The sequence below is a fragment of the Thermobia domestica genome, chromosome 2 (assembly GCF_964235325.1).
Source record: "Thermobia domestica chromosome 2, izTheDome1.hap1.1, whole genome shotgun sequence".
Lineage (NCBI taxonomy): Eukaryota > Metazoa > Arthropoda > Insecta > Zygentoma > Lepismatidae > Thermobia > Thermobia domestica.
The window spans coordinates 95,634,266-95,661,596 of NC_137455.1; the positions used below are offsets into that span (position 1 = coordinate 95,634,266).

General features: G+C 34.8%; 1 protein-coding gene across 4 annotated transcripts in view; it reads left to right on the forward strand.

Annotated features, from left to right (window-relative positions):
* Window positions 1-27,331, forward strand: part of Cbp53E (Calbindin 53E) — a 716,107-nt gene that overhangs the window by 387,463 nt on the left and 301,313 nt on the right. For all 4 annotated transcript variants that reach the window (XM_081744047.1, XM_081744052.1, XM_081744043.1 and 1 more), the window contains one exon: window positions 27,069-27,154. In XM_081744047.1, the coding sequence (XP_081600173.1) occupies window positions 27,069-27,154 (86 nt within the window). The remainder of the gene's footprint in view (window positions 1-27,068; window positions 27,155-27,331) is intronic.

Here is a 27,331-nt window from a genome sequence, read left to right on the forward strand (position 1 = left end):
CGTCGCTTTTAGGATTATATATGCCACTGTTGGGAGAAACTAAATAACAATAGACACAGTATTTAACACTATACACTTTCAGCCGGCTTACAAAAAAAAAAAAAAAAAAAGGAAGATTCTGAATTTGACCTTTATGTATGTACTGTATGTGTGTATGATGGTATGTTCGCAATTATATTGAGAACTGTTGACCATATTTCAATGCAGTTTTCACAAATCAAATAAACTGTTCCCAAGGAAGATTTTTACGCATAAAATATTTTTAGAAATTAATTATTTTTTTTTACAGAAAGATAAACAGTAAATTCTGAACAGTTAGTTATAAAAGGAAAACTTCTAATAATTTTCCAGGAGGTAATGCACCCATATTAGGGTGGAGTGAAAAGAGACCAAAATTTTTTTTTTCGAAATTCGATTTTGGATAGGGGGCAAAAGTTGCACCATATTATAGTATTTTAGCATGGAAAATTTCAATTATCTAAAATAATTTTTAGTCGGGGCGCAATGGGCCTTCAGTTTCAAAGGTTATGCAAATGAGTGAAAAGAGACCATTTAAAAAAAATAAATTCAAATTTGGATATGTTGCAAAAGATGCATCATATCGTAGTACTTTACCATGGAAAATTTCAATTCTCTAAAATATTTTTAGCCGGGGCTCTCCATGGCCTTAAGTTTCGTAGATTTTGTAAACAAATATACGTTTGTTGTGTATTTGTGTATTATTAAACAGCTCTTCGCTTGAAGTAGACTGTAATTTGAGGATGTTAAGATTCGTTGTCGCGACGAGATGAATTTCTAAAGCTACCGAAGTTCATATTCTATATTACGAGCTACATCAACCCAAAATTCACCACTAAGAGGTGGCTGCCGTCGAGTTCAATCCCACCCACCCGCCAACATTAGATTGAATTTTTCATAAGTTGCGTTCACGTCTTCCTGCAAAATACTGCGACTGTCTCAAAAGCAGGAACGTATTTTCTCGAGTCAATTTTGGAACGAATAAAGAAATCGCTCTCTCGTGCCCTAGATACTGAAAGAAGTTTCACTAATTAATTTCACTACTACTTGCGTATGACATTTGAACTCAGGGATATCAACACACGTATTTTCTGAAGCGCAAATTTCTCGCAATTTATCGTGTGCCTCATGAGACAGTATTAGCTTTCTGTTATATTACACTCATTCCCGTTTATCATTTCTGTGTAATTATTAGTCTCGAAATTTAATACTGGCACTTGGAAGGAACGAATTTCAGAAGTTTTACACTGCTTTCTGGATTAGAATATTTTATCAGCAGCAAGGATTCGTGTAGTTGATCTATCGACACCAATCATGGCAATGAGAATGTTTTAAGGATTCGCATAGAATGCATTTCTGGAAATTACTTTATTGACTGGAGTCTTGTATGGTTCTTGCAAACATCGCGAACGTTTTATGGTCAGGAACAAATGTTTAGCTCCGTATTTGACAAGAGGTTTCAGTTTGATGATGAACCACACTGGTGCATATACTTTTACCACGAATTTTGATAGAGTTTTGAACTCCTCTGAAGGATTTGGCATTGATATATACACCTATAGACGTAAAAGTCTGTAAGTCACTGTTAACTAGCGAACATGCCCAAGTTTCCCAAGTTTCTTAATCTGCTAGGCTTTTATTAGTCTCATCTTATTACAGATTGGAGTATTTCACACAGTACCTTTGATCATAACTGAGATCACTCACATTTAGGAGTGTAGGAGGTTCTGAAGAAATCTTTTCGAAGCCGTACACTGAATTTGTTTCACAATTCACTAATGATATACCAATAGAGCCAGAGAAAGTGTAAGGGAAAGTACTTATACCGTCGATTTCTTTTAGTAAATGACAAAGTGGTAGTTCAATGAAATGCAATAAGCATATGCACCACTGAAAGGACCTCCCTAAATGGTTTTCGAGCACTTTAATCACTCCTTCTTTTGACCTAACATTAATATTAGTACCATCGCAGCCGATAGCTACCACATCTAATAGGTCCACATTATTTTCTTGTAATTCGCGACAGATGAAACTAGCAATATTCTTTGCTGATTCTGATCCTGTCAAAGCATTTCCGGCATAACCGAGAAATTTATTACCCGTTTCTACACGGATAGAATAATGTTCTTCCATCTTCATTTTCGTTTAGTCTTAGCGTGAGCGTTTAGTCTTTCTTCCAATCAAAATAGATGGCACGAGGTTTCACTTTATTAACAGTCTCTTAGTTCTTACACTTATACCATTTTTCACAACTCTCTTTGAATTTTACTTCTGTCAATTATGTTTTGCGACTGCTCTACACTCACATATTTAAAATTTTCCAAAACCGCAGTAGCAATTGCTGCAATTTTTCTTCTAGTCACGCCGGTTTTCTCCTTCACTTTTGCTAAGGAATGTTGGGACGAATTTTCTCATTTGCGTGCATCCAATCTGTGATTGCTCTCCTGTCTTCTTCAAAGGATACTTCCAACTAAAATATGATCTCCTCCAGCTTTAGTGTGTTCTTTATTGCCTTCCTATCTTGTTTCCGAAGATGACAAGTAGTCTGAGGATTCGATAATGTAACTAGTAGAGTATAATACTCTGGTTGAAAGCTTCACCGTAAGATCACTTTTTGGCGTTCTTTCCTTCTCTTTTCTTGAATTTCTTTGTCCAAATAATATAAATAATACCGAATATAATTTTTTGCTCACCACCCAGCGACATAACTAGGCTAGTTGTTGCCCGGGGCAAGAACCCGCCTTAGCACCCCCAGAACAACCAAACCAAAAGGCTCCGCAATTATATCTGATATTGGCATTAGACAGTAGTTCTCCTATTCCATTCTTTCTTCAAGTGATAAAGCTTGATTTCAAAATTGTAGTACATATTTTAATTTTTAGTACAAGATAAAACACTAAGCTACTTTGTAACTGATTGACAAATAATCTGAGAGTAGCATGCTTGACACATTCTTACAGTCTTAACGAAATAACTGCAAATCGCAATGTTTTCGGAATTATATTGGGATGTGGATATGTGTAGAATGAATCAACATCTTTTGCTTTTGAATAGAATATTTAATTATGAAAAAGAATGAAGTTGTTGTCTCGAGTATTATACTCGGACATTTTACAAATCTCTTAAATCGATGTAAGTTAAATAAAAACACAAAAACCTGGAATTAAAATTTAACCTTACGGCCTCTTTTGGATGCAAAGATTTTACAATGTCCTCAAAAGATAGCTTTGAAGCTAACATAAACTCTATGAATATGATCATAAGGTTGGTAAGTCGTTGTTCTCCTGTTAAGCTTCTGAGGTATTTTTTAATGATATTTAGTTTGCTAAAACTCCTTTCCTTGCTTTATAGTGAAAATAATTATATGCCAAGGAAGGAGTTGTGCGGCCCCCAATTCGACGCCCGGGGCACAAGCCCCGTTTCCCCTAGTTACGTCACTGTCACCACCAACCAAACTTTGTACTATTAACAATACCGCCAAAAGTTCATTGTAGGATATCAGAAGTCTTATTAAATAGCAAAAAGCTTCTTTATGACAGACTCGCAAAATGCTTATAGTTGATCACTTTTCGTCTTATTATTCCCAAATTTCAGAACCATTGCTCCCCGGCTAAAAATAATTTTAGAGAATTAAAGATTCATGTTGTTATCTATTGACAAAGGATGCATCTTTTGCCCTCTATCCACAATATAAATTAAAGTCTACTTTTAGCGAACATTTGCTAAATGGTTACATAGTAAACGGAAATTGATTTGCAAAATTTCAAATTTAAAGCCCCTTGCGCCCCGGCTAAAAATTATTTTAGAGAATTGAAATTTTCTATGTTAAAGTACTACGATATGATGCAACTTTTACCCCCTATCCAAATTCGAATTTCGAAAAAAAAAAATTTCGCTCCACCCTAATATAGGTCTATATATAAACAAAGTAAAATAATTTCTGCCAAGCCAGGTAAAAAAAACATCCTAAACTATGACAATCAACAACTAGACAATCAACAGAGTAAGGTGGGTTGCGTATATCCAAGGTGTAAAGAAGTTCTCCGAGCTTTCTCCAAAATATTTCGCACTGATGGTGGATTTTTAGGAAATTGGCGATGTCATGACTCTTTACATGCCAATCTTGCTGAGTTTTTGACAGAACATTACCCATTTTTTTCTGTAATTTGTCATCATTGCGAGGAACATTTAGGGTGTTGAAATTTTCAGAACAACAGGGAATGAACTATTTTTTGACTGTTGCTTTGATAGCATGTCTTGCCCATAAACAGTAGATAGTTATTCACAGGAATGCACAGCATTTGTGGGTTTATCAAACTAAAATTGTAAAATATAAAGCAAAGTTTTAGGGAAAATGTACCCATTTTTACGGTGCAATACCATACATCTGATTACAAGAAATCTAGCCCTTTTCTGACATCTACTACTTTTAATTGTAGGCTGCGAAATGACGTTCGGCCGGACCCGCTGCGACTCCCATACCCTGCGAATGATAACACCAATTCCATCTCGTACGCAAAACAATCACTAATTTTCTCGACTGTGTAATATTATGATTACTTTTCACTAATGTAATGATCTATTTCCAAGGAAGGCCCTTACCTATAATTAAAAAATATATTTCAATATCTTTAATAATTAATTATTATACATTTGTTCAGACATATTTCAAAAGAAGACCCATTTTATGAAAGTTAGTTTCCTATTTGCATGGAATTGCAGTAGCAATTAGTATAAGAGACTCCAAGTTAGCGAGGGGGCGCGGTGACTTAGTGGTAGAGCGTTCACCTCCGGTGCTTGGGGTCCCTGGTTCGATCCCAGCTCGCGCCGTGTGGACTTTGTGGTGGACAATCACCGTGCTCGTGGGTTTTCTCCCACTTTTTTCATTCCACCATTTCATTCATTACTAAAAATCACCGTCTCTTTTAGCCTAACCGGCATAACCGTGTTCATTTTTCAAGATTTCATTTCATTTCATTTTCCAAGTTAACGAGAGTAAAAAGCTTTTGTGTATATCAAACTCTAAAAAATTCTAAAAATAAGACATTGGCCGATGATATGCCATCTGAATATAACTGTAATTGTCATCATAGTGTTTTCTGGCGTTCACAATATTCCATATACATAAAATTATAATATAATTAAGGAATTTGATTTGCCAAACACTCCTTTATCCCGGTGTGCCCATCCGAGAGATTCAAAATCTCTAGAAAATCTTGATGGATCACCATCACTTGTGGCCAATATGTAGATTGGCAGAAGTTAGGAACCAAATTTGTTGATAGAGATAATCTCTTCAGTTGATTCCATCATATAGAGAATCAAAAATCAGTATCCATGTATTCCTATGAGAGTAATTATGGAAACTATCCTGGCTTGATAGACTATCCATAATACTGTGGAGATTAGCGGGTTAGTATAGTGATCAGGTTAGCAAATACTAATATATCTATGAAATACAATGCTAAAGTGAAAGTAAATTATTTTCTACTCGGTAAATCTAGAAACTTAAATATTTTCAATTTCCAAATATTCAGTAATCTTAAAGCATACGTTTATAATTTAAGGCCATATACTATAGTATAAGAGTACGCTTGGTGAAATTTAGCTCCAACGCTGAAATTTTTGAATTGGGAATGTAGGATGAGAGGAGAAATGCAAAAAATTCAATTTTCACCTTTTGTGTATACTGACAAACCAAGCTCCTTACCGTTGTGTACACTCTGAATTCTGTTCATCAATATTTATTACGCATGTTGCTGTACATATTGTTCTTCATTTACCACTTTCGACAAGATAGATAGAACAAGTGAGTCTTCATTCGTGTCATCTTTGGCTTTTGCTTGTCGCTCGTTGTCTAGCAACACCGAAAGGGCTGCCTGGTTGGTCTCTGCTAAAACTACTGGATTTTCAACTGGACTGGATTTGGTTTAATATCGATTTTTCGAACTCCGACAAATTAGCGCCACGTGTTGCCAGCTGGAGCTGAGTTTTCGAGCACTCGTAGTGACAGCAGTGCTCTAATTAAAAAAGAGTGAAAGGAAAAGGAAAAAAAGTACTTTCCTATGAAGAAAAGGGAGTTCAATGAATTTTTACTATAGTTTTTTTTAAAAGCATTACTATATACATTTTTTATTATTATTTTTCGGTATTACAGACCATCTAGCTTGTATATGATTATCTTAAATAGATAGGCGGAGACAGATATGAACCAATTAAATAAGAACAAGAAAAGTGGAATATAACAGCGCTTCTATTAATGTCTAATCTGGTTTCATGTATGATTGAGACCTAGAATAGTTCAATCAGAATGGCGAAATGCGTGCGTAATTTGAACCCATATAGGCTGATTTCTATATAGAACATGCATACAAGCTGATATTTGATGATTGGTTAATAATATCAGTACTAAAACGTAATTGGCATTTTTTTCAATGATAGAAAGAAATTGTATTTTTTTAATATTAAATTTTAAACTATTAAAATTACTATTTCAATATATAATAAATTGCCATTTTATCTATATAGATAAAGATGAATGTATGTATGTATGTTTATTTGAATTCCATTGCAACCAATTTTCTTTTTTGTTTTGAAACACATTTAAATTTTATTTCTAGGATTTTATTTCTGGTAGTGTATATTAAAACAAGCATAGTGAATGAAATTTGGAGAAGTGCAAATAGTTTTACATCAGAGTACAGAAATGCCTTACGTTAATACTAAGAAACGTCCGCACTATGCAAAACCGCATTATTCGGTATCTATTTTCAATGGGTTTTAGTTGAATTTATTCATTACAAAAATGTAGGATAGTAAAAAGTGTAAAATTGTATATATACCTATGTATTAAATAATACAGAAAATCCTATTTAACATATAAGAGTTGTAAAAACGATTTTAAAAAATACCATACACATAGTATCTCTTCAATTGTAAATGAAAAATGACTCGCGATTATGCTCTGTAGGCTAAATGACTGATGATTAAGGAAACAGCATGATTGCAAAATTAGTTAATGGAATGAAAATGTGGGACAAAGATGCAAGAACCACGAGATAACATCTGATGCGATATTGCCCATCACAAACTCACATGTGGCCTGGGATGGAACCAGGGCCCTCTCGCAGCAGAGATGAGCGCCATACCTCTCAGTCACTGTGGCCCCATTCTTCAATTGCAGTTAACATAGTCGCCCAAACCGAAGCTCGACTCAACCTGTATAGCATGCAAATTTTTGAATTCTGTTTTACGCACTAGTTAGCTAGAAAAAGTATCTCGGCGGAGTTTGTTAATTGAGTAAATCTGTTGGCATCTTAAGAAGTAACGACGACTATTAATGGTGGCTATCTATATCTTATATCCCATGCATGTAAGAGTCTTTTTTAATTTTGTTTTTGTAATAGATAACTTGAGAGATTATCTTGGCCGAATTCGTTAATGGATCAATCCGTTAACATCTTAACGAATAACGATAAATTTAACGGTGGCTATCCATATCCCAAACATGGCAATATTTCGTGTGATCGCCTCTGTTGCCTTTACTAGAGTTTATTTGGTTATTTAAATCAATATAATTTTGCAAAGCTTTCCAATTTCGTCAAAATATGTGATAATAAAAACGGTGTTATACGAGGTGTATTCCTCTGGTAAAACCTTTAGCAGCAACTTTTGCTTTACGTATTCCTGTGTGAACATGATTTTGTTAGAACGAATCCAAGGCTATATTTGATTTTTATTAGTTTTTCGTATTGGAAAAACATTTCTCGTCATTTCTCGTCGCGGGTTCGATTACCTTGAGAGATACACGGTCGAAAAAGCCATTTCAGGCTAGAAATCCTGGGTGAGGTTTTCTAAGATTTCCTCATTCATACCAGGCAAATGCAGCGATGTAACCTAACGGTCCCAGGGTGCTTTCTTCTTTCCTTACTCGTTATTACAATGTAATTAGTTTGTAAAACTGGCATTTGAATAACTCTCTGAAGTTACTATTATATATACAATTTGTGAATAATTGTTTATTTCAAAATTACTTTCTAAGAAGTTCCGTTTACCACCAAAACTGATTTATATTTTTATCCTGTCTGTCCGTGTGTCCGTTCACCTGGGAGACAAAAATCTCAAAAACAACTTGAAGAATCACAATTAGTTTTATTCAGAATAGAAATACTGGAAAGTTAGAATTCGAGTTAGTTGTTGGAGATGATCTATCCAATGGGTGTAGTACAAATCAACAATTTCAATTTTAACGTTGATCACTATTTAATAAAAAAAATGGTAATAGACAGCAGCAAGAAATGGTTTTCTACAGTCGATTAAGCGTCCCAAGAATACACTTCATCTCCAACTTTAACTCTGTGCTAAAACCAGAAGTGTTAAAAATCTACTTCAACTGCCGGTTTCAATATTGATCTACATAGAGTGAACACGATAACAGATAGCGAGAAATCCTTTTTTTATTTGATATGCGTTGTAAGAATATGTGCCATCTTCTGTCTGAATCCTCTACTCAAACTGGAAATAGCAGAAATTAATGATGTCCTCTTTTAACGTTGATCACTACAAAGTAAAAACGGTAATACATAGTAAGATGTGGTATAATAAATTGGATGTCTCATATATATGTTCTAAATTGAAATTCAAGCCATACAAATCAAATTCCTTTATGTGGAGTACACGTGACGCTGCTACTTTCTTTTTATTAGACCCACATTGGAGGCTTAACCTGTTATAGCTATTCACGGTTAGTGTTCTACTTTTAGAAATGCTGAATTTGAACCCAATGAACAGCTATTCCGATTGAGAATTCTCAGGATTGTCCCCTGAATTCCACTAGGCAAGCGTTGAAGTGGTGTTTCACAATAAGCTTTTGAAATCCCGTTCCTTATTTCATTGTTTATTTGTTTAGTGTAAAATTGCCTCATACGGTTTCAGGAACCACGTAAACAGATAAATGAGCATTATTTGTTATACCTGGTAGGCAATGGTTTACTTAATATAGGGAAAGTGGGTGATCTTCATTCTGCAGTCAGAGTTTACAGCGATTAAGTGTTCACTGACTTGGGAATGTAGATCAAACGAAAGGACAACAGTCTCATGCATGAGTTGACAGTTAAAATAAGAAGAAACAGGATTGAATATCATTGATATAGCAAACAGCAAGAACAATGAGTACTTACGATTTTTTTTTTTTTTTTTAAGTATGCATTTTGACTTGTCTCGCCTTCTGTTGATAGCAGCAACCTTCACCAGTGTGCTGTGGGTGTGGTAAGACAGTGTTACAATTACAACTAGAGGAAAGAAACGAGCTTGAGAGTCTTGACTGGCCTAACCATTCATCCTACTTTATTTTACTTCACAACAACGAATTTCCAGTTGAATTTGTGAACAAAACACCTCCTAGAGTATGACGTCATTACTTAATACTTTGACGCCCTTCTGCTCAAACACACAAATTGCGCTTTATTGTGTATGGTATACTAAGGGACTAACTATTCTTAAAATTTCAGACTTTTTTTTATCCAGGCCCATTGGAGATATTGGACAGTGAAACATGCCGAATTGGCATAATTCCCCAACTTTACAATTTTATTTCAGTGCTTCGGTAACAACTACAGGTCTGAAAATTTTTGTGCATTAACTTATGATCCCGGACTACATGCACACACAAATTCAGACCTCTACGTCAGTTGTTTGCTCTTCCCGAATATGTCTTCAATGTCCAAAAACGTTGCTACTGTAGGCCCTGATTTCACCCCCTTCAAGTGGTTTTAGGCAAAAATGTTAAGGGATCAAAGTTTTAGCTCTGCCCGAGTTGGAGACGTCCAGCAATATTCAGTTTGGTAGTACAAATACATGTTGAGATATTGAAAACAACGTAAACGCCTAAAATTGAAAAAACGCAAAATGGCCATGGAACAGCCGCTGCGTCGCCATAAAATGTTGTAAAAAAAATAACTAATTGTGGTTTTGAAGTATCCTGATATAGGCTAAACATTCATGAAAAAATTAGATTTTTTTTTAAAAAAAAAGCTCGAGCGGTAATTTTTTCTTTTTTCTCGATCACTTAGCATAGATTGACCCTGTTAGATTCTTAAGAAAGAAACTGAACTCATTTGTTTAGTCATTTTAAACATTCAAGAAAATCTTTTTTATATAGAAAATCGTGAAATCTTCTGTTATATTCTGGCAACATTTATCCCTTCGGTTGGAAAATCCCAGCGAGAACATGACGGAGGAGAAAAAGAACACTAAATATGACATTCAGCGAGCTCGTAACTTAGTCGTATTATTGCCATATGATTAATCTCCAGGGTAGGTCCACAATGTGTTAATTACAGTGATGTGTATGTAGACAATGGTGCCAGTTGCGTGTTAGAAAGCAAGAGGATTCATAAAATGATAATGGCTTCTTTACATATATGTACTATACATTATACATACGTACATATTTGATACAAAAAGTTTGTATATAAAGCTATTACTCAATAACCATAACGCAATCTATTATAATCTTTTACAGTTGAGATATCAAGATGAACAATAGTATCTAGGGATGATGCATGATAATATTGCAGTTTATAAGAGAAACTTGCCCTCTCCCTTTATGACTCTGTGTAAAGTTTTGACTGGAAATAACGAAGAGAGATGGAATATTTGGAATTTGTTTTAGCCTGGTTAATACTTTGTTCAAATATTTGTGTCCCACATATCATTTGCAAGTTCATATAATCACTCTCTCGTTAATATTAACGTAATTAATCATTGAAACTTTTTTTTAAAAAATGAAATTTGATTATCTCTTATGTTTAATGTGGAGATTACGTATGTGCTGTGATGTAATAAAATCCAATTTGGTGTTGAAGCATTTTGTACTATTTTTTTTATCAGGTTACTATAAAGTTTATGGCAAAATAGCTGTATTCCTTAATTTATCACAACAAAACGGCAAATAATTTATTGATATTAACTTTACACCGTTAATAACCTGTTCAACAGTTTGGCTAATAATTTGTTTCGTTTAATTATTTCACGTTTGGTTTCGCATGTTATGTCTTGTAGACCAAAGAAGACGAATGGTGAACATTTGGGAAATGGGGGGGGGGGTAGTTTAACGTCCCAAAATTATGCACCAAGGTTAAGGGAAACAGTGATAATAGTGGAATGAGAAAAGTAGGAGGAAATGAGAGAACACCAAGAAAACTCACGCACACGGTATTTGTCCACCACAAAGCTTACTCAGCGCTGACCAGAATCGAACAAGGAACATCACGCATCGGGGGTGAACACTCTACCATTAAGCCACGAAGGCCCATATAAACATAATTGCACAATTATAAAAGAATTCGTGAAATTATAAAATAGAAAGATATGTTGAAATCGCAAAAAAAAAAAGACCCACAGGCACGATGTTATGAATCAGAAATAAATTTGATTTGGTATCTTATCGTAGACTCTTCGTACGAATGCTTCAGTGTTCTATGTCACCGTGCTTCTGTGCCCTAATAATTCCGTCTTTCGTGCGATACTTTATGGTACAATTGAGAAGAGTTTCCCATTACCTGCTACTTAGAGCATAATATAAATATATATACAATATGTTATCTAAGTGTGGCAAACAATATATGGTTCAAAATATTTAGTTAAGCATAAGACAAAATGTCCTAAAAAAAAACTACTTCTTACAAAGCCAGGTGAGGAAGATTACATACCTCATTTTTCAGTAGTATCTTCCCATTAATGCTGATAGTAGCGCTTCGTGAGGGAAGTCATATCGGTAATTATAGCTAGCAATTAAAGAAAGAAGACATTCGTATTGTTCTTATTCTTGTACAAAATTATTTCTTTCCTTAGCTTGTAGTGGTAAAGGTGTATTTTTCCCTGGTGCCACTTGCCCCACGAGCCGTTACTGAACGTCGACGCTTCACAACCACAAATTGACATTTAAAGATACAGCAGGAGGGATCAATTTGTCACTAACATATAGCCAAGAAATTATTTTAGGTTACAATTTTCAATCTGGAACATAATAGAAGTGTAAACAATTGCAATAACCAAGAGAAGTTGTCATCCTTGAAGGGAAAGCACTTCCAATTTATATCCGGTTCCATTGAAAAGTGGCCAATTTAGACAGGTGGCTAATTTCTAGAAACATTCTAATTTCAACATGCTAATTACCTACAAAACGCTACGACACGTCCTATATTCTTTTTTCTCTTCCACAATAGATACAGATAAGAGCATTACTGCCTGGAAATACTCAAAATATCCACACTATCTCACCCACCTAAACAGCTGAAACATCAGAAGGACTATGCCGTGCATTTAGAAACATCCACATTCAAAATGGCCTACTTGTTTCTTTAATTTTCCTTATTTTGTTTAACTGCAAGATAATTCTAATTGTCCTTGCAAGCTACCCAGAAGGAAAAAAGGATTCGAATACGTGATGAGAACAAAGGACATTCATAGCTCAATTAACACATCTAGACTAAATTACCAAATGTCTTGCAATGTAGAATATGAATAGGAGGACCTGACGGGCCAATTTGTACCGACAATAGACATAAAAGCAACAAGCATTACCACCGCCTCATGTGTTATTATTATTATTATTATTATTATTATTATTATTATTATTATTATTATTATTATTATTATTATTATTTGGAGAAGTACATCATTTTGGAGATGTCAAAAATGATTGTTGCATATCTATAACTGTCTTCTTGTACGAATATAATTTGGTAATGATTTTGCGGGGTACTTTTAATACTGATACTATGTGTATAATCGGGAAATGTATATTTGTGGTAAAGTTTTAAAGGAAAAGAATTATAGATACGATAATCAGAATGTGTAAAACAAAATAGACAAGAAGTTTTATTTTCGTTTTTAATTGTTCTTATTTACTGCTTTTGACATGAAATTTGCCACTATATGTCTTTCCAGATTATACACACACTAACATTATAAGAAATACCGGGCGAATTCGTTATTATATTATATTCCTACAACATGTTTATAGACATGCGACAATAATTTTGGACATGAGTGTATGTATGGGTAAGTTTTCTTACCTTCATCCCTATGGATTTACTAACCTGAAACATAACTAACTAACTAACTAACTAACTCTATGGCCTATCGAACCCGGAGGTTCAGTGCCGCGTTCACAAAAGCTCTCCACTGACTTCTATCCTTAGCTAATTGCATCCAGTTTCTACTTTGTATTCCTATCTCTGCGAGATCCATCTTAATATTATCCTCCCATCTGCGCCTAGGTCTTCCTAATGGTCGTTTTCCTATGGGTCTACCAGTCAAGACTTTGAAAGCGTTTCCACTTTCTTCCATTCTAGCTACATGACCTGCCCACCTAAGTCTCCTAGACTTGACGACCCTAACAATGTTGGGTAAACCGTATAAACTATGTAGTTCCTCGCTATGAAGCTTCCGCCATTCCCCATTCCCGTTCCTCTTGGGTCCGAATATTCTTCTCAGGATCCTGTTCTCAAATACTTTCAGTCTATGTTCTTCCCTCAGAGTAAGCGACCATGTTTCGCAACCATACAGAACAACAGGCATGATTATCGTTTTATATATTTTAAGCTTCAAATTCCTCGACAGAATTCGCGACGACAAGAGATTTTGAACCGAATAGTAACACGAATTCCCTGCTTTTAGTCGACATTTAATTTTTTCGTGAATATGATTTTCGTCTGTTAATATTGATCCTAAATATTTGAAAGTATCCACTTTATCAAAAGCATTATTTAATATTTTAACGCCTCCACAATTTGCCGTATTACGGTCCCGACGCACTTCCATGTATTTAGTTTTCTCTGCATTTACTTCTAAACCCATGTCCCTGCAAGCGTTTAACAAGATCTCTGCATTTATTTCTACTGTTCTCCTATCCTCCCCTATTAAATTTACATCATCAGCATATGCCATAACCCGGTGAATGCCGTTCAACTCTAGGCCCTGGTTGCTATCTTTGATTTTCCTTATGGCGTATTCCAGCACAAAGTTAAATAATAATGGCGACAACGCATCTCCTTGTTTCAGGCCATTTTCGACGTGGAAGCTCGTGGACAAAAATTTTCCTACCCGGACTTTACTTTGGGATTCACTTAAACATATCTTAATTAATCTAATTAGCTTTCTCGGTATTCCAAGTTCTGTAAGAATGTTGTATAATGTTTCTCTCCTAACCGAGTCGTAAGCCTTTCTAAAATCAGTAAATAGTTGATGTACCGGGGTATTGTATTCCCACTTCTTTTCGAGTATTTGGCGAATGGTAAATATTTGGTCGATAGTTGATCGATTTCGTCTAAATCCGCACTGATAATCTCCAATAATTTCATCCGCGTATGAGGTCAATCTTGCTAACAGAATATTTGAAAGGATTTTATAGGATGTTGACAGAAGAGAAATGCCTCGATAATTATTACAGTCAGTTTTGTCGCCTTTTTTGTGAATTGGAACAATGATTGACTCTTTCCACTCTTGTGGCAATTCTTTTTGTTCCAGATAAGGAGAATGAGTTTGTGTATCTTGTTCCACAATTTTTCGCCTCCAGCTAAAATTAACTCAGCCGGAATTTCATCTACACCCGGAGATTTGTGTTTCTTTAATTTCTTTATAGCGGCTTCCACTTCTATTCGATTGGGTTCTGGAATATACGGTTCTGCGGTGTGTATCTCCTTTTCTCCACGCACATTAGTTTTTGGCTGCGTGTTCAGCAAATCGTCAAAGAAATCTTTCCATCTATTTAAGATGCTATCCGTATCAGTGAGAACTGTTCCGTCAGATTTCTTTAATATATAAGCACAAGGTTGATAGCCTTTCTTAAATTCGCTGATCCCCTTATACATGTCCCGAATATTTTTATTTTTACTATTATCTTCAAGTTCCTTAATTTTAGCTTTCAAAAAATCCCGTTTCTTTGTTCTAAAAGTTTTGGAAGTTTCCCGCCTGATATCTGCGAAATTTTGTGTAGTTATTTCATTCGGATTTTGTAGCCACCGTAATTTTGCCTGTTTTCTCTTCTCTGCTAGTTTAATGTTTCTTGGTCGAACCATGGTTTGTTCCTACGTATTTCCGCGTGTCCCAATTTTTCTATTGCTGAAGTTTTAATGCTATCTCTAATTTCAATCCAAGTATCCTCAACACTAGTGCACTCCGAATCTTTTAAAGCCGAGAATCTATTCGAAATTTCAATCTGGTATTCCTCTCTTACCTGGCTCTCTTCTAATTTCTTTAAATTAAATCTCTCCGTTTTCGGACATTGAATATTACCTTTATTCAACGATAATCTCTCCCGTATTATCGCTACTACCAGGTAGTGATCAGTGTCACAATCAGCCCCTCTAAACGACCGGACGTCAATTATGCTAGATTGTCTTCTTCTATCTACTAAAACGTGATCAATTTGATTATGTGTTTTTCCGTCTGGTGATGTCCAAGTGTATTTATGAACGTCGCGATGTGGGAATTTTGTACTCTTCACGATTAGGTTTTTGGATGTTGCAAAGTTCACGAGTCTAACACCGTTGTCATTACTTTCCTTATGGAAACTTTCGTTCCCTATAATCGGTTTGAAAATATCCTCTCGTCCTACCTTCGCATTGAAATCCCCTAATAGAATCTTCATATGGTATCGCGGGAGTTGGTCAAATATCCGTTCCACTTCTTCGTAAAAACTATCTTTTATGAAACATACAGCAGTTAAAGATGGTCTGAAACAATTTTCAAGAAACAAAGATCGCAGGATATCCAACATGCGGAAGTGAATTTATCATTAGTAACGTTGCTTCAATGCGACCACGTTCCAAGATAGATGGGTGATCATCTTGCAGAGTAAATTAGTTATTATATTTTATGGAAAACACATGTTTCACAAGACTGAGACAAACTTAGAAAAGTGGTCAACATATGAAGTACTCGGTGTACAAAAGATTTAAGTTTACTCTTTGTCATTTTTGGACATATTTCGAGTTTAAAATCTCTACCTGAAGCTACTTCAGTGTTTAAAATATTCATGTTCAGATATTAGAAATAACTCTTATAATGTTAAAAAATGTTCACTTTTGTACGTATTTAAACGAAGCGTACAAATTGTATGTTTTTTTTTTTCTTACAGCTTTGCTCATTAGACTTGAATCTTTTCTGTTCTGAAAGACTCATATGTTATTATATATTTGTAAAGAGAGAGTGAGAGATTATACGAACTGTGGAAAAATGATAACAGAGCCAACTTCTTTATGTCAGATGAAAGATAACGCTCAATAAACATAGGCCAGAAAAACTTCTTCTTTCACAGCTGCAAGCTATCACTGGTTTAAAAAATCAGGTTTCGAATTTTCTAGCTCAAAACAGATCTATCCTAAGCAGTCTAACTCAAGTTGTTCTAAAAAAAATTATAGACAAACTAATTAGTTTTTATCTAAATATCGTTTGTTTTCGAATTGTATGTATCTATAAAATGAGTTTTAGAATAGAAAAACCTGCCATTACAAAGATTTTCATCAATTATTCAACGTACTCCTCTAAAATCTGTTATACCCTATATTGATATTGTTATTTTCGCAAACGTAGATATTTATATAGTAGACATACTTGTTTCTCTATGAATTTTCTATAAAATTTAGCTACGTCCGTAGAAGCTTCAACAACATATTAAAAAGAAAAAAACTTTTGGCAACATAGTTTCAAAAAAGGAGCATTTTTCGATACATTTGAACATTAAAAATACGATTAAATTAAATCCCACCTTCTACGGCTATTTCTAACGTAAGTCAATATACACAGTATATCCAGGCATGGATATCTTTGCTACCTTGAGCTTAGATTATACACTAAATAAAATCAGACTTGATCGTCTTTTACTCTAGATAAAATGAGATGTTATCGGATTTTACACTGAATGAAATGAAACTTGATCTTACTTACATTGGATGAAATGAAACCTGAGTGTATTTTATACTGGTGAGATGGTACATGGACGTTTCTACATTGATTAAATCCTGTATCCGCACCTATATATACATACTGTATATATATATATATATATATATATATATATATATATATATATATATATATATATATATATATATATATATATACGTACAGCATATTGGTAGTCAAAGTTCAGCAAAAAGGATGATATGGTGAAATTGCCCCCAAGGTTTCGGTTTCGTTCTGCTGTGTGTGTCCACATATTTTATCATTGTATTCTATGTACGTGTATTGATGAGTCAGTTCAAAACAATAGCAACCATGCCATGGGAATAAGAAACTGCGTCTTCGTAGCTCAAAATCTCTGGGAGAAGTCAGATGTTTAATTAAGAAAAAAAAACAAGAAAGATTTCCAATCATTTGGGTAAAATAAGTGTAACTGCAGAGACTTTGTAGCCAGTAGCCAATAGCAGCCAATAGAATCTAACGAAACGTTTTGAATTCTACGCCTCTGAATGCTGCTGTTCATCCATGGTCGTTGACCAGGGCAAATTTCTTGTTGCTATAGTAACAACCCTTCCACGTCGGGGGCCATGCTAACGACGAAACCTGGAGAAAACGTCGTTTTTAGGAGAACGACCTGAATGTATGTAATCCGGACGAAGATCAGCCACGCGAAGGGAGTTCAAATCTGCTCCGTTGTTAGTCCCTTCTCGTTCCCTGGTTTCAGCAGTTGTACATCTCCTTCTGCTGCGCTATTTGGCTTTCGATATTTGTCTCTTTCACTCACCATTTGACACATCCTGACGTAATCTCATTTGATTTTCATCCGGTCTTAGTTCGATCGTTAAAACTCTCGCAAATAAATTAGCAGACATATTCTGGAAATTTCTCTCTTTTCACTTGGATGTTTTATACATATAGATACTTCCTGCATACGCTGTCATCATTTTCCTCTAACGGGATTATATCCTTTGAAGCGAAAAAAGGACAACTGCACAAAATCATCAAATGTGTAATATTTTATCCTAATCAGTGACAATTTTAATCTCTAAATACTAAAAATTTCACGAGAGCTGTTATTTGCATTTAATGTTCTACGTACAATTGACGTCAGAAGACTCTTTGAGTCTCAATCATTCTAGCCCATTTAGTACTGACTTTCATGTATTTCCTCTTATTATACATTTGTTATGATTAGGAACAGTATCTAATTCCAATTCCGTTGAAAGCTTCCAATACATATAAAGTGTTTACAAGAGATAAAAACATTTATCGTTTATCTAAAATAGAAACAAGAACCTTTATCAGGTTATTTAAAAGATTTAAAATGTAATATTATTCAGTGCTAAAGCTCACCTTGGAGAAAAAATATGACTACCAATATCCTGCTATAATGCACCGGATTGGATCGTTGTGCTGCATTATCTAATTATTCATTAAAAAGAACTAAAAATCTTAATGTTATCAAGTGTTCTCACAAGTGAGATATTTAGAATTATATCCTCGAGTCTTGAACAAAGCTCGCCTCTAGCACTGAAAGTGTGGTTTCTAAACGTACTATTAAATACTGTATTCACATAGATGACATTTGCAATTCAGTTACATACAACTTTTCTTTAAAAAAAAAATACTCGTTGCAATTATAGGGGCAAGGCCCTGGGAGTAGGGTCTCTTCATCTCCCCAATATTGTTGAGGGGACTGAGCCCCCAATCTCTAATTGTCGGTTTTGTGTTAGCAATCCAACATGTTAAATGTTTTAACACTTTGAATGCTAACCACGAATATGTACATGGAGTGGCTGAAATTCATGTTTAAATAACTGTTTTCATATACCAAAATTTATTTAATTTGTTCCTCTTCATACTTAAATGGAGTTAGGAATCTTGAGTTGTTTTTTGGATTTCATAGATCATGATTTAGTTTCTAGATGATGCACAATTGTTCTTTATTGTTATGTTTTGGTGTATCTGTAGATAGCGAGAAAAAGTCTGTCACGCGAAGTTAAGTCCCTCAATTTGGAAGAGGAAGTGGTGGCGATCTTTTTGATAAACATTTCAGTTGTGTCTAATGTTTTTGGTCAATTCTTGCATACTGTGCAACAAAACTACCAGCAATAAATTATTCTTTTCTGAATTCATAAAAAAATATTTGTGAAGCACTGGTCGTATACAAAGAATCTGACTCACGCACAAGACTTTCAGGATCTACAATTACTGGACTGACCTATGAAAAACTCGACCACAGAAGTCCCATTTTGTAAAGAACTCTGCCTCATTCAGGAGAAAAACCTTCATATTTTAAACTGATACTATAATACAGTGCATAATCCAATGTTTAAAAAATATTATAAAGAAATATTGTATAGGTAAAGTATAATGAATGTCCTTCCTGAAATTGTAATCCAATATTTAAAAGCATATAATATAAACAAAAATAGTTGGTAAAATACAGAATGCACATGCTTCCTTTATATTATATGTTTCATCAACTTTTTATTTTTGTCTCATGTTATTAGAAAGTAGGAACGCTTTCAAAGTTTTAACTGGAAGTCCAATTGGAAAACGACCATTAGGAAGACCTAGTCGCAGATGGGTGGATAATATTAAGGTGGATCTTTCAGAAATAGAAATACAAAGTAGAAACTGGATCCAGTTGGCTAAAGAGAGAAGTCAAATGGAGAGGTTTTATGAACGCGGCATTGAATCTCCGGGTTCCATAAGCTATAGATTTAGTAGCTAGTTAGCGTCATGTTATTGGAACGTAAAATATGATACCAGAATTAAGAGGATACCTCAAACTCTCCAGTGGTGTATAATATAAACATTTTATATTTTCAAGTTTCAAGATTTGATTTTTTTAAATATAGCAAGAAAAGATTAGTATACTTGGGAAAGTATGCGGCTCAGAGGCCAACATTCAAAGTGTAAGATTGTTGATAAAAACTTTTTGTGGGATTGGATTTCGATCTTTTACAAACAAATTTAAAATGGGCAACGATATTCTCAAGCAAACATTTGGTATACTCTTCTTTACTCCCTGCTAATCTGAACTTGAAAATTTCTAATTGAAAGAAAATCTTAACATTATAAAATGATCTCTGATATTTAGAATTATCGCATCTTCTCTTAAACAACTTATTTAATATAACGAAAATTTTTAAAATTGGTAGAATCTTACATTTATTCTATAAATTAAAATAGACAAAGGGAGTCTTGTTGCTTCCGTGGAACATTAAGAGATATTTATATTTGGAGAAAAGCTGAAACATTGTTCGATAGAACTTTACACTAATTTACTGCAAATTTTCTTTTCATTAGCTCTTGTAGTTGTAACATTGTATGTCATTACTTCGGATTTTTTACTGGGTAATCAGATTAAGTTCATATGGTTATGTTCAGGGATCGATCAACTATTAAGCAAAATATATACATGCTTAGGGCATCAAAGGAATGGGCCTAACACAAATTTACATAGCTAAATTTACTGTGATCCATGAACCATATGGTGCAATACTGCAAATAGTACAGCTGAACCAGAATCCGCAAAAGGTAATCCAACAGTAAATGAAAAATTACTTATGTACAATAATAACAAGAACACTCAGTGAGTGAAGATCTCTGCCAAGGGTAACGAGATCGAAGGGGAAAGATCTCTCCACAGAGCTTAAATATAAAGGTAACCAAGAAAGTTCTGTCGCTTTTCGTGGAGGTCTGTATTCAAATGTCCCTCATACAGTGAGTTGAATGCGAATGGACATAAGGCGAAGGTCAGTTATTGAGGTGGGTATATCCAACATACTACCTGCTTGTCGCAGTTCAGTTACACCGTGAACTTGCGTAAGGGTAGAATGAATATGGAACCTGCACAGAGCGTCATAAGGGAGTGTATGTTGTACGAGTTCAAACTGGGGTCAAACACCGCTGTAACAGGGCGGAAGATATGCCAGGCTTTTGGTGAGAGTATCGTGACTACACGGACAGTGCAGATGTGGTTTAACAAATTTAAGGACTGTAACGAAACACTCGAAGATGCACCACGTACCGGAAGACCAACACATGTACAAAATGAAGTTCTTCAGGCAACAATTGAGGCGAAGAGTGGCCAGACATGTGAGGAACTGGGACTACAATTCAATGTGAGTGGACAAACTATTTGGCAGCACCTACATCAACTTGGAAAGCACTTCAAATTGGATCAGTGGGTCCCACATGATTTGACTCCGAGCCAGAAGGCAACGCGAGCAGAGACCTGTGTTTCTTTGCTGTATCGTCTGAGGAAGGAGACATTTTTAGACAGGGTGTTGACATATGATGAGAAGTGGGTTCTGTAGGAAGCTCCACGGCGCCGTCATCATTGGTTAGCATTCCATGAACCGGTTCCATAGAGCCGAAACCAGCACTGCACCAGAAGAAGGTCCTTTTGTGTGTTTGGTGGATTGCTTGCGGTATCGTGCATCGGGAACTGCTACCAGCTGGTCAGAGCATCGATGCAACTTTCTACTTTCAGCAGTTGAGCCATGTTTAAAAAAACTCAAAACTTTGCAGCCAGCACTTCTGACTCCTCCTGTTACAGGACAACGCTAAGCTTCACGTGGTTAGGATGACCCGGGTCACCATTCTACACCTTGGATAGGAAACACTATTGCGTCCGCAATATTCCGCGGACATTGTACCGTCCGATTATCACCTGTTCCATTCTTTGGACAATCACATTAGAGGACGCCAGTTCAAATCCCTAGACGCCCAAACTTCGTCAAAAACATAACTTCCTTGGTGGAAGTAAATAATAATAATAATAATAATAATAATAATAATAATAATAATAATAATAATAATAATAATAATAATAATAATAATAATAATAATGTTAGAGATAATGATTGATAATAATAATAAATGAAGATCTCATCAAAGACTGCAATTTTAAAGAATATAAATTTTCAAACATAAATAAAGTGGAGGAGGTATATAAAAATAAACGTTATTTTTCATCTTACTGTAAGATTTGTTTAGTTTCGATAAATACTATTTTATTTTATAGTTTATATTTTGAATTAGAAATGTATGGGCCACCAAAATGTTTTCAATGCACCATAAGATCATTTTAGGTCCTGGTCATATTAAGAAATTAACACAATTCAATTTTCTCTAAAAATCTTTCTGCTTTGGCTCGTAAAATGGAATGGATACATGTGCTTTAAAATAACGTTCAAAAAGGTGTAGAATAAATGGATTCTAAGATTCCTTGCTTTTTAAATCAATGGAACTTATTTTAACGCATTCTAGGGAATGAAATTACAGTCTTGTCAAAATTTTCAGAAAGTTTTTCTCTTTTATCTTCTCAAGTATCTCCCACAAACAAGTCTGAAATTATTGATTAGTCAACACTTTACAGTGCTGCGGCACACCTTTTTGATATATAGTACAAGAGAGTGTGGAAATTCTTCTTAGGAGTAGGATTAGAATTGAGATTTCTAGGTTTTCGGCATCGAAGATCATTTAGCTCGTCATATATGATGGATGACGTCCCTCGGCGAACACACTATCCGGGGAAAGGGAAGGAAGGAAGCGGCCTAAGACCTATTAGTTAGGTACGACCCCGGCATTTGCCTAGTGTGAATGAGGAAAACGCAGGAAAACCTCATTCATGGTGGCTGGCCTGAAAAAGCGTTCTACACTTCTTCGAGCGAGTGCCCCCAGCGGGAATCGAACCCGGGACCACGCGCACTGAAGACGAGAGGAATTCTTGTTAAAAGGAACAGTTGTTTCAATCGTTTTGCAACGCAGTAGTGTATAAGGCGTAGTTTATTTCAATAGTGCCTACATAAAGGAGTGCAAAGGCTTAGTTTGAACGCAGAAAATAGAAGATTTAATTCGTTTCAATCATATGGAAGGAGACAAAGCTGAGATCCTCAACTGGTGTGTAATAATTCTTCAGGCTGTTGCATGATCACTACAGTACATTGCCACGAGATTGTGTGAAAATAAAAAAAAAAAATGCTATGCTTTCCATAACACCATATTCGTTCACAAATCTGTTATGAGTCTTGGAAATGTTTGCGTGAATATGATATACACCAACCAAAGTTCAACAGTATACCTGTAATTACCCATAACACTTTATTTAACAGGAATATTTTGATGAAAGATGTAGCAGCATTGACAATATTTTTGGTTGTCAGTTTGATTTGGCTGAAAACTTTCTCTGCTGCTAGTGTTAAGAATTTTGCGCCCGTTCCAACTAGTATCCACGTAATGATTGTTATCATCAAAAATGTATAATTTCACCGTAATTTCCATCAATTTATTTGAAGTGTACAGTGACAAAGCAAACTTCACGACAGCCAGTTACAAGAACGCGTATGTTGTTCCGGAATAGGCTCATGAATATTAAGAAAGATGACTGGGAAGGGAAGATAATTACATTGACAATAAATGACAACATTGAACACAGTCATGAATCGATTCTTGGAAACACACGAGGAAGAAGGGCCTATGTTTAGCAGAAGGGGTCCAGCTCTTTTCTCTAAAAAATATTACTATTTTGGTAATTTCTGTTCACATTCGGTTAGTTTAGAGTAGGGTTGGTTAGTTTAAGTTAGATTAAGCTAGTTTAGGTTACGTTAGGTTAGTTTAGTTTATGTTATATTAGTGTAGGAGTCCCGCATAATTTTCCAAAAAAATGATAGAATTTCGCTTATTTCTACTAATATTACGTTAGTTTAGGTTAGTTCAGGTTAGCTTACGTTAGTTCATGTTAGGTTAGGTTAGATTTGGTTACGTTATGTTACGTCTAAGTACTTGCATCACTCATTTCTCCTTAAATTTTGTGTTTTTTTACGTGCTTCTGGACCCCTTGTACTAAACATACTCCGGAAGAAGAATCGATTAAGAATCTCGCAATTTGACATGAACGTTGGTAATAGCGTATTGGATTGGCATTTTTGGAAAGAGTACATAAAAAAATAAAACCTTGCATCACTACGATCTGTGTTTAAAGTCTACAGCACTATTACCGTTTGACGAAATAAGAAATACACCAAAGATGAAACACATACCAATTGATAGAACTCATTGAAGTTAACAAAATTATATGTGAGAGTAAATCTTTATGAGTAGTTTTCAAAAAAATCGAAAATAACGATTTTTTGTACACTCAAAAATTGATTCAGTTTAATAACCAAGCCTCAAATTGGTATTGAAGTAATCCTCATCAATCTTTATTTTATTATTATTATGACACTGTAAGACGACAGTACACAGTATGGTAAATGAAAAATAGCCCAAACGTATAATTAAGTCTTAAACCTAAATTCGTGTATAAAGTATAGTTCAGAAATGAGACATACATAAATCGATACATCGCATCAAACTGAATAAAATTATATATTTCAGGGCATACTTTCATATGTAGTTTACGAGAAAATTGAGAAAAAGGAATATTTGTGGCGCTACAGTGTATGTTTGTGATCACTCTTAACTAGCAGACTTAATATTGGACTAAGAAAGAAGTTGGCCAAATGTTATATATGGAGCATTGGGCTATATGGTTCAGAGACTTAGAAATTAAGGAAGTGAGAGAAGAAATATTTAGAGAGCTTCGAAATGTGGTGTTGGAGAAAGATGGAGAAGTTAAAATGGCCTGAGAGTGTAATAAGTATGGATGTTTCGAAACCGATACGAGAGAAGAGGATGCTTCTAGCTAGCATCCTTCGTAGGAAGGTCAATTAGATTGACCACATCTTGTGAAGAAATTGTCTTCTTCATACCGCCATAGAAGGAAAGATGGAAGGAAAACAAAGAAGAGGAAGAAGAAGAACACAAGTGATCGATGATTTGAAAAAAAAAAACAGAAGAAAATATTGGGAGTTAAAGGAGAAAGCTGAAAATCAAGGAACACAGAAGAAACATTTCCAGGCCCAAATTGAAAATTAAGAAGAAGAAAAATAACCCTTATTAGTTTCAGGACCTGCCAAAAAGCAGTATATTTAATAAAAACAAGAGTGTATATTGTTCATTGCCATTCTGAAGCAGTTAAGTAGTTCTTATTCTGCTGAAATTGATTATGTATTTATTTATACACTATACTGACTATGAAAAATATGCACTACTAATATAGCAGATCATATCTATGGATTGTCTTCTAACGGTGACGTAGATACTGTTAACAGTATTGCATGTATTATCTTTCAACTTAACAATTATGCCCGTAAGTAGATTTTGTATTTGTACTCCTTACTCTTTCTTTCATGTAGTGAAATTAAACTATTGACACAACCTTGTACCCTAACAGCACAATTACAAAGCAGACTTATGCCTATCATGTTCCCTCAGGTACATGGGAATGTGTCCAGTATGTGCCTTATGAACCTCTGAGAGAAATCGCATGGATGGCAAGTGATAGTGACAGTCTATGTCCGCCCTAGGCACATGCCTGACATGTACCTGGGGAACGTGCCTAGTATGTTCTAGGTATGTTCCCTATGCCGTAAGCGTCAATGAACTACAAAATTACTCAGCCAAAATATGTTAAATCGCCTATATGCGTAATGTGTTTACATCAAGGTGAATCTAAACAACACTTTAAACAAGTAACAAAATGTACCCCAGGGTGGGCGCGAACCCCCAACCTTTGGATTACTAGCCGCATGCTCTTCTGACTTGACCACAGAGACTATGAAGAGAACGTCGCTTGTAGAGAGATAAATTGCTGAGGTCTTTTGAATTTGGCTAATCAGAGTGCTCCTTTAACCACGTATATTCGACGATAATCATTTGGGATCAGATAAAATCTGCTCGCCATGTAATTTTATAACAAAATGACGAGTGTCTATTTACTTTCTTCCATATTCACTTTAAAATGATTGGTGACAGTTGAAGTTTAATAAAGTTGATGCGTTTGTTGCTTCTAGTACACAATCGCTTAGAGAAAGAAGCAACAAATGCATCAAATGTGGGAGATGAATTCAGAACATCTTGTGCTGTTAGGGTATCTGAAACAGTATGTACCTAAAGGACGTACCTAGAACATGACGGATATATGTCCCAATTGACGACTTAAAAACAAATGACTGTTAGAGTGCGAAACTGAGCCAGGTATAGAAATGCTATATTTGTGGTACCTAGCTGCAAATTTCAATTAGATGTAACAAGTACCTAAAACTGTAGGTAGCTCAGGTATATACTTACCACATGAATATCATATGTGCCTAGTGTCGGGTACCTAAAAAGTAGCTGGGACACCAAAATGACACATGCTTAGCACATCTTATGCTGTTAGGATAATAGTGTTGTTAGAATGTAATGATGCCAGTAGCGTTTTCGAATATGCATTATGCGAATAAATAATTATATTATTATTTGAACAATAATCTATTCGAATAATTATTCAATTATTCCCTTATTCGAATTAACTGTTTAAAACATTCATTCGAATAATTGTTTTGCTTGAATATTAGAATAGAATATTTGAATGAGTACACTGAGAAAAAAACGTATGTGGTGTACGTAAAGATGTACGTTATATGCGTAAATCCCGTAGTTTTGGGGGTTAACGTAAGACTATATTTAACATACTGCAGCAAACGTATTACTGAAAAAATATGTTTTATAATACATTCCGTATAAATGTTCCATCTATACGTACTTTTCTATGAAAAAAAGGCATATATGTAGACGGTAAGGACCTCACGTAAAGATGGACGTATATAGCATATAACTATGTAACATACATATACGTATGTAACATACAGAAGACGGTTAGATGTCAGACATCTTGAAGCTGCATGATGTAACATCTAAACGGGAAAAGGGCAGTACATATATAGCATATAGATAACATATGTTCCCTACAGATTTCCGTAATAAACATAAGGAATCCGTATATTTGTATAATATACCACTGTCCGAATAACGGGTTTTTCTCAATGTAACTATTCGAATTTGAACAGCAATAGTGTATAGAGATTTTCTTTAAAAATACAGAATATTCACTTTATTTTGTTTAAAGCTACTTTCCGAACTTTTTAATATACAAGTTTGACGTACAATTTTCTAATTATTTGTTCTTATTTTTGTTGTTGCAGGAAATGGTTACATTGAAGGAACAGAATTAGACGGATTCCTGAGAGAATTTGTTTCTAGTGCCAATGCGACAGATATTGGACCAGAGGTAAGGAATTTAAATAATCCTATATATATATATATATATATATATATATATATATATATATATATATATATATATATATATATATATATATATACTACTCTATTTCACAACTTTAAAAAATATAACTCCTTACTAGATTTGCCTACAACACAACTGTTCAGGTTGTCTTGTCTCGAA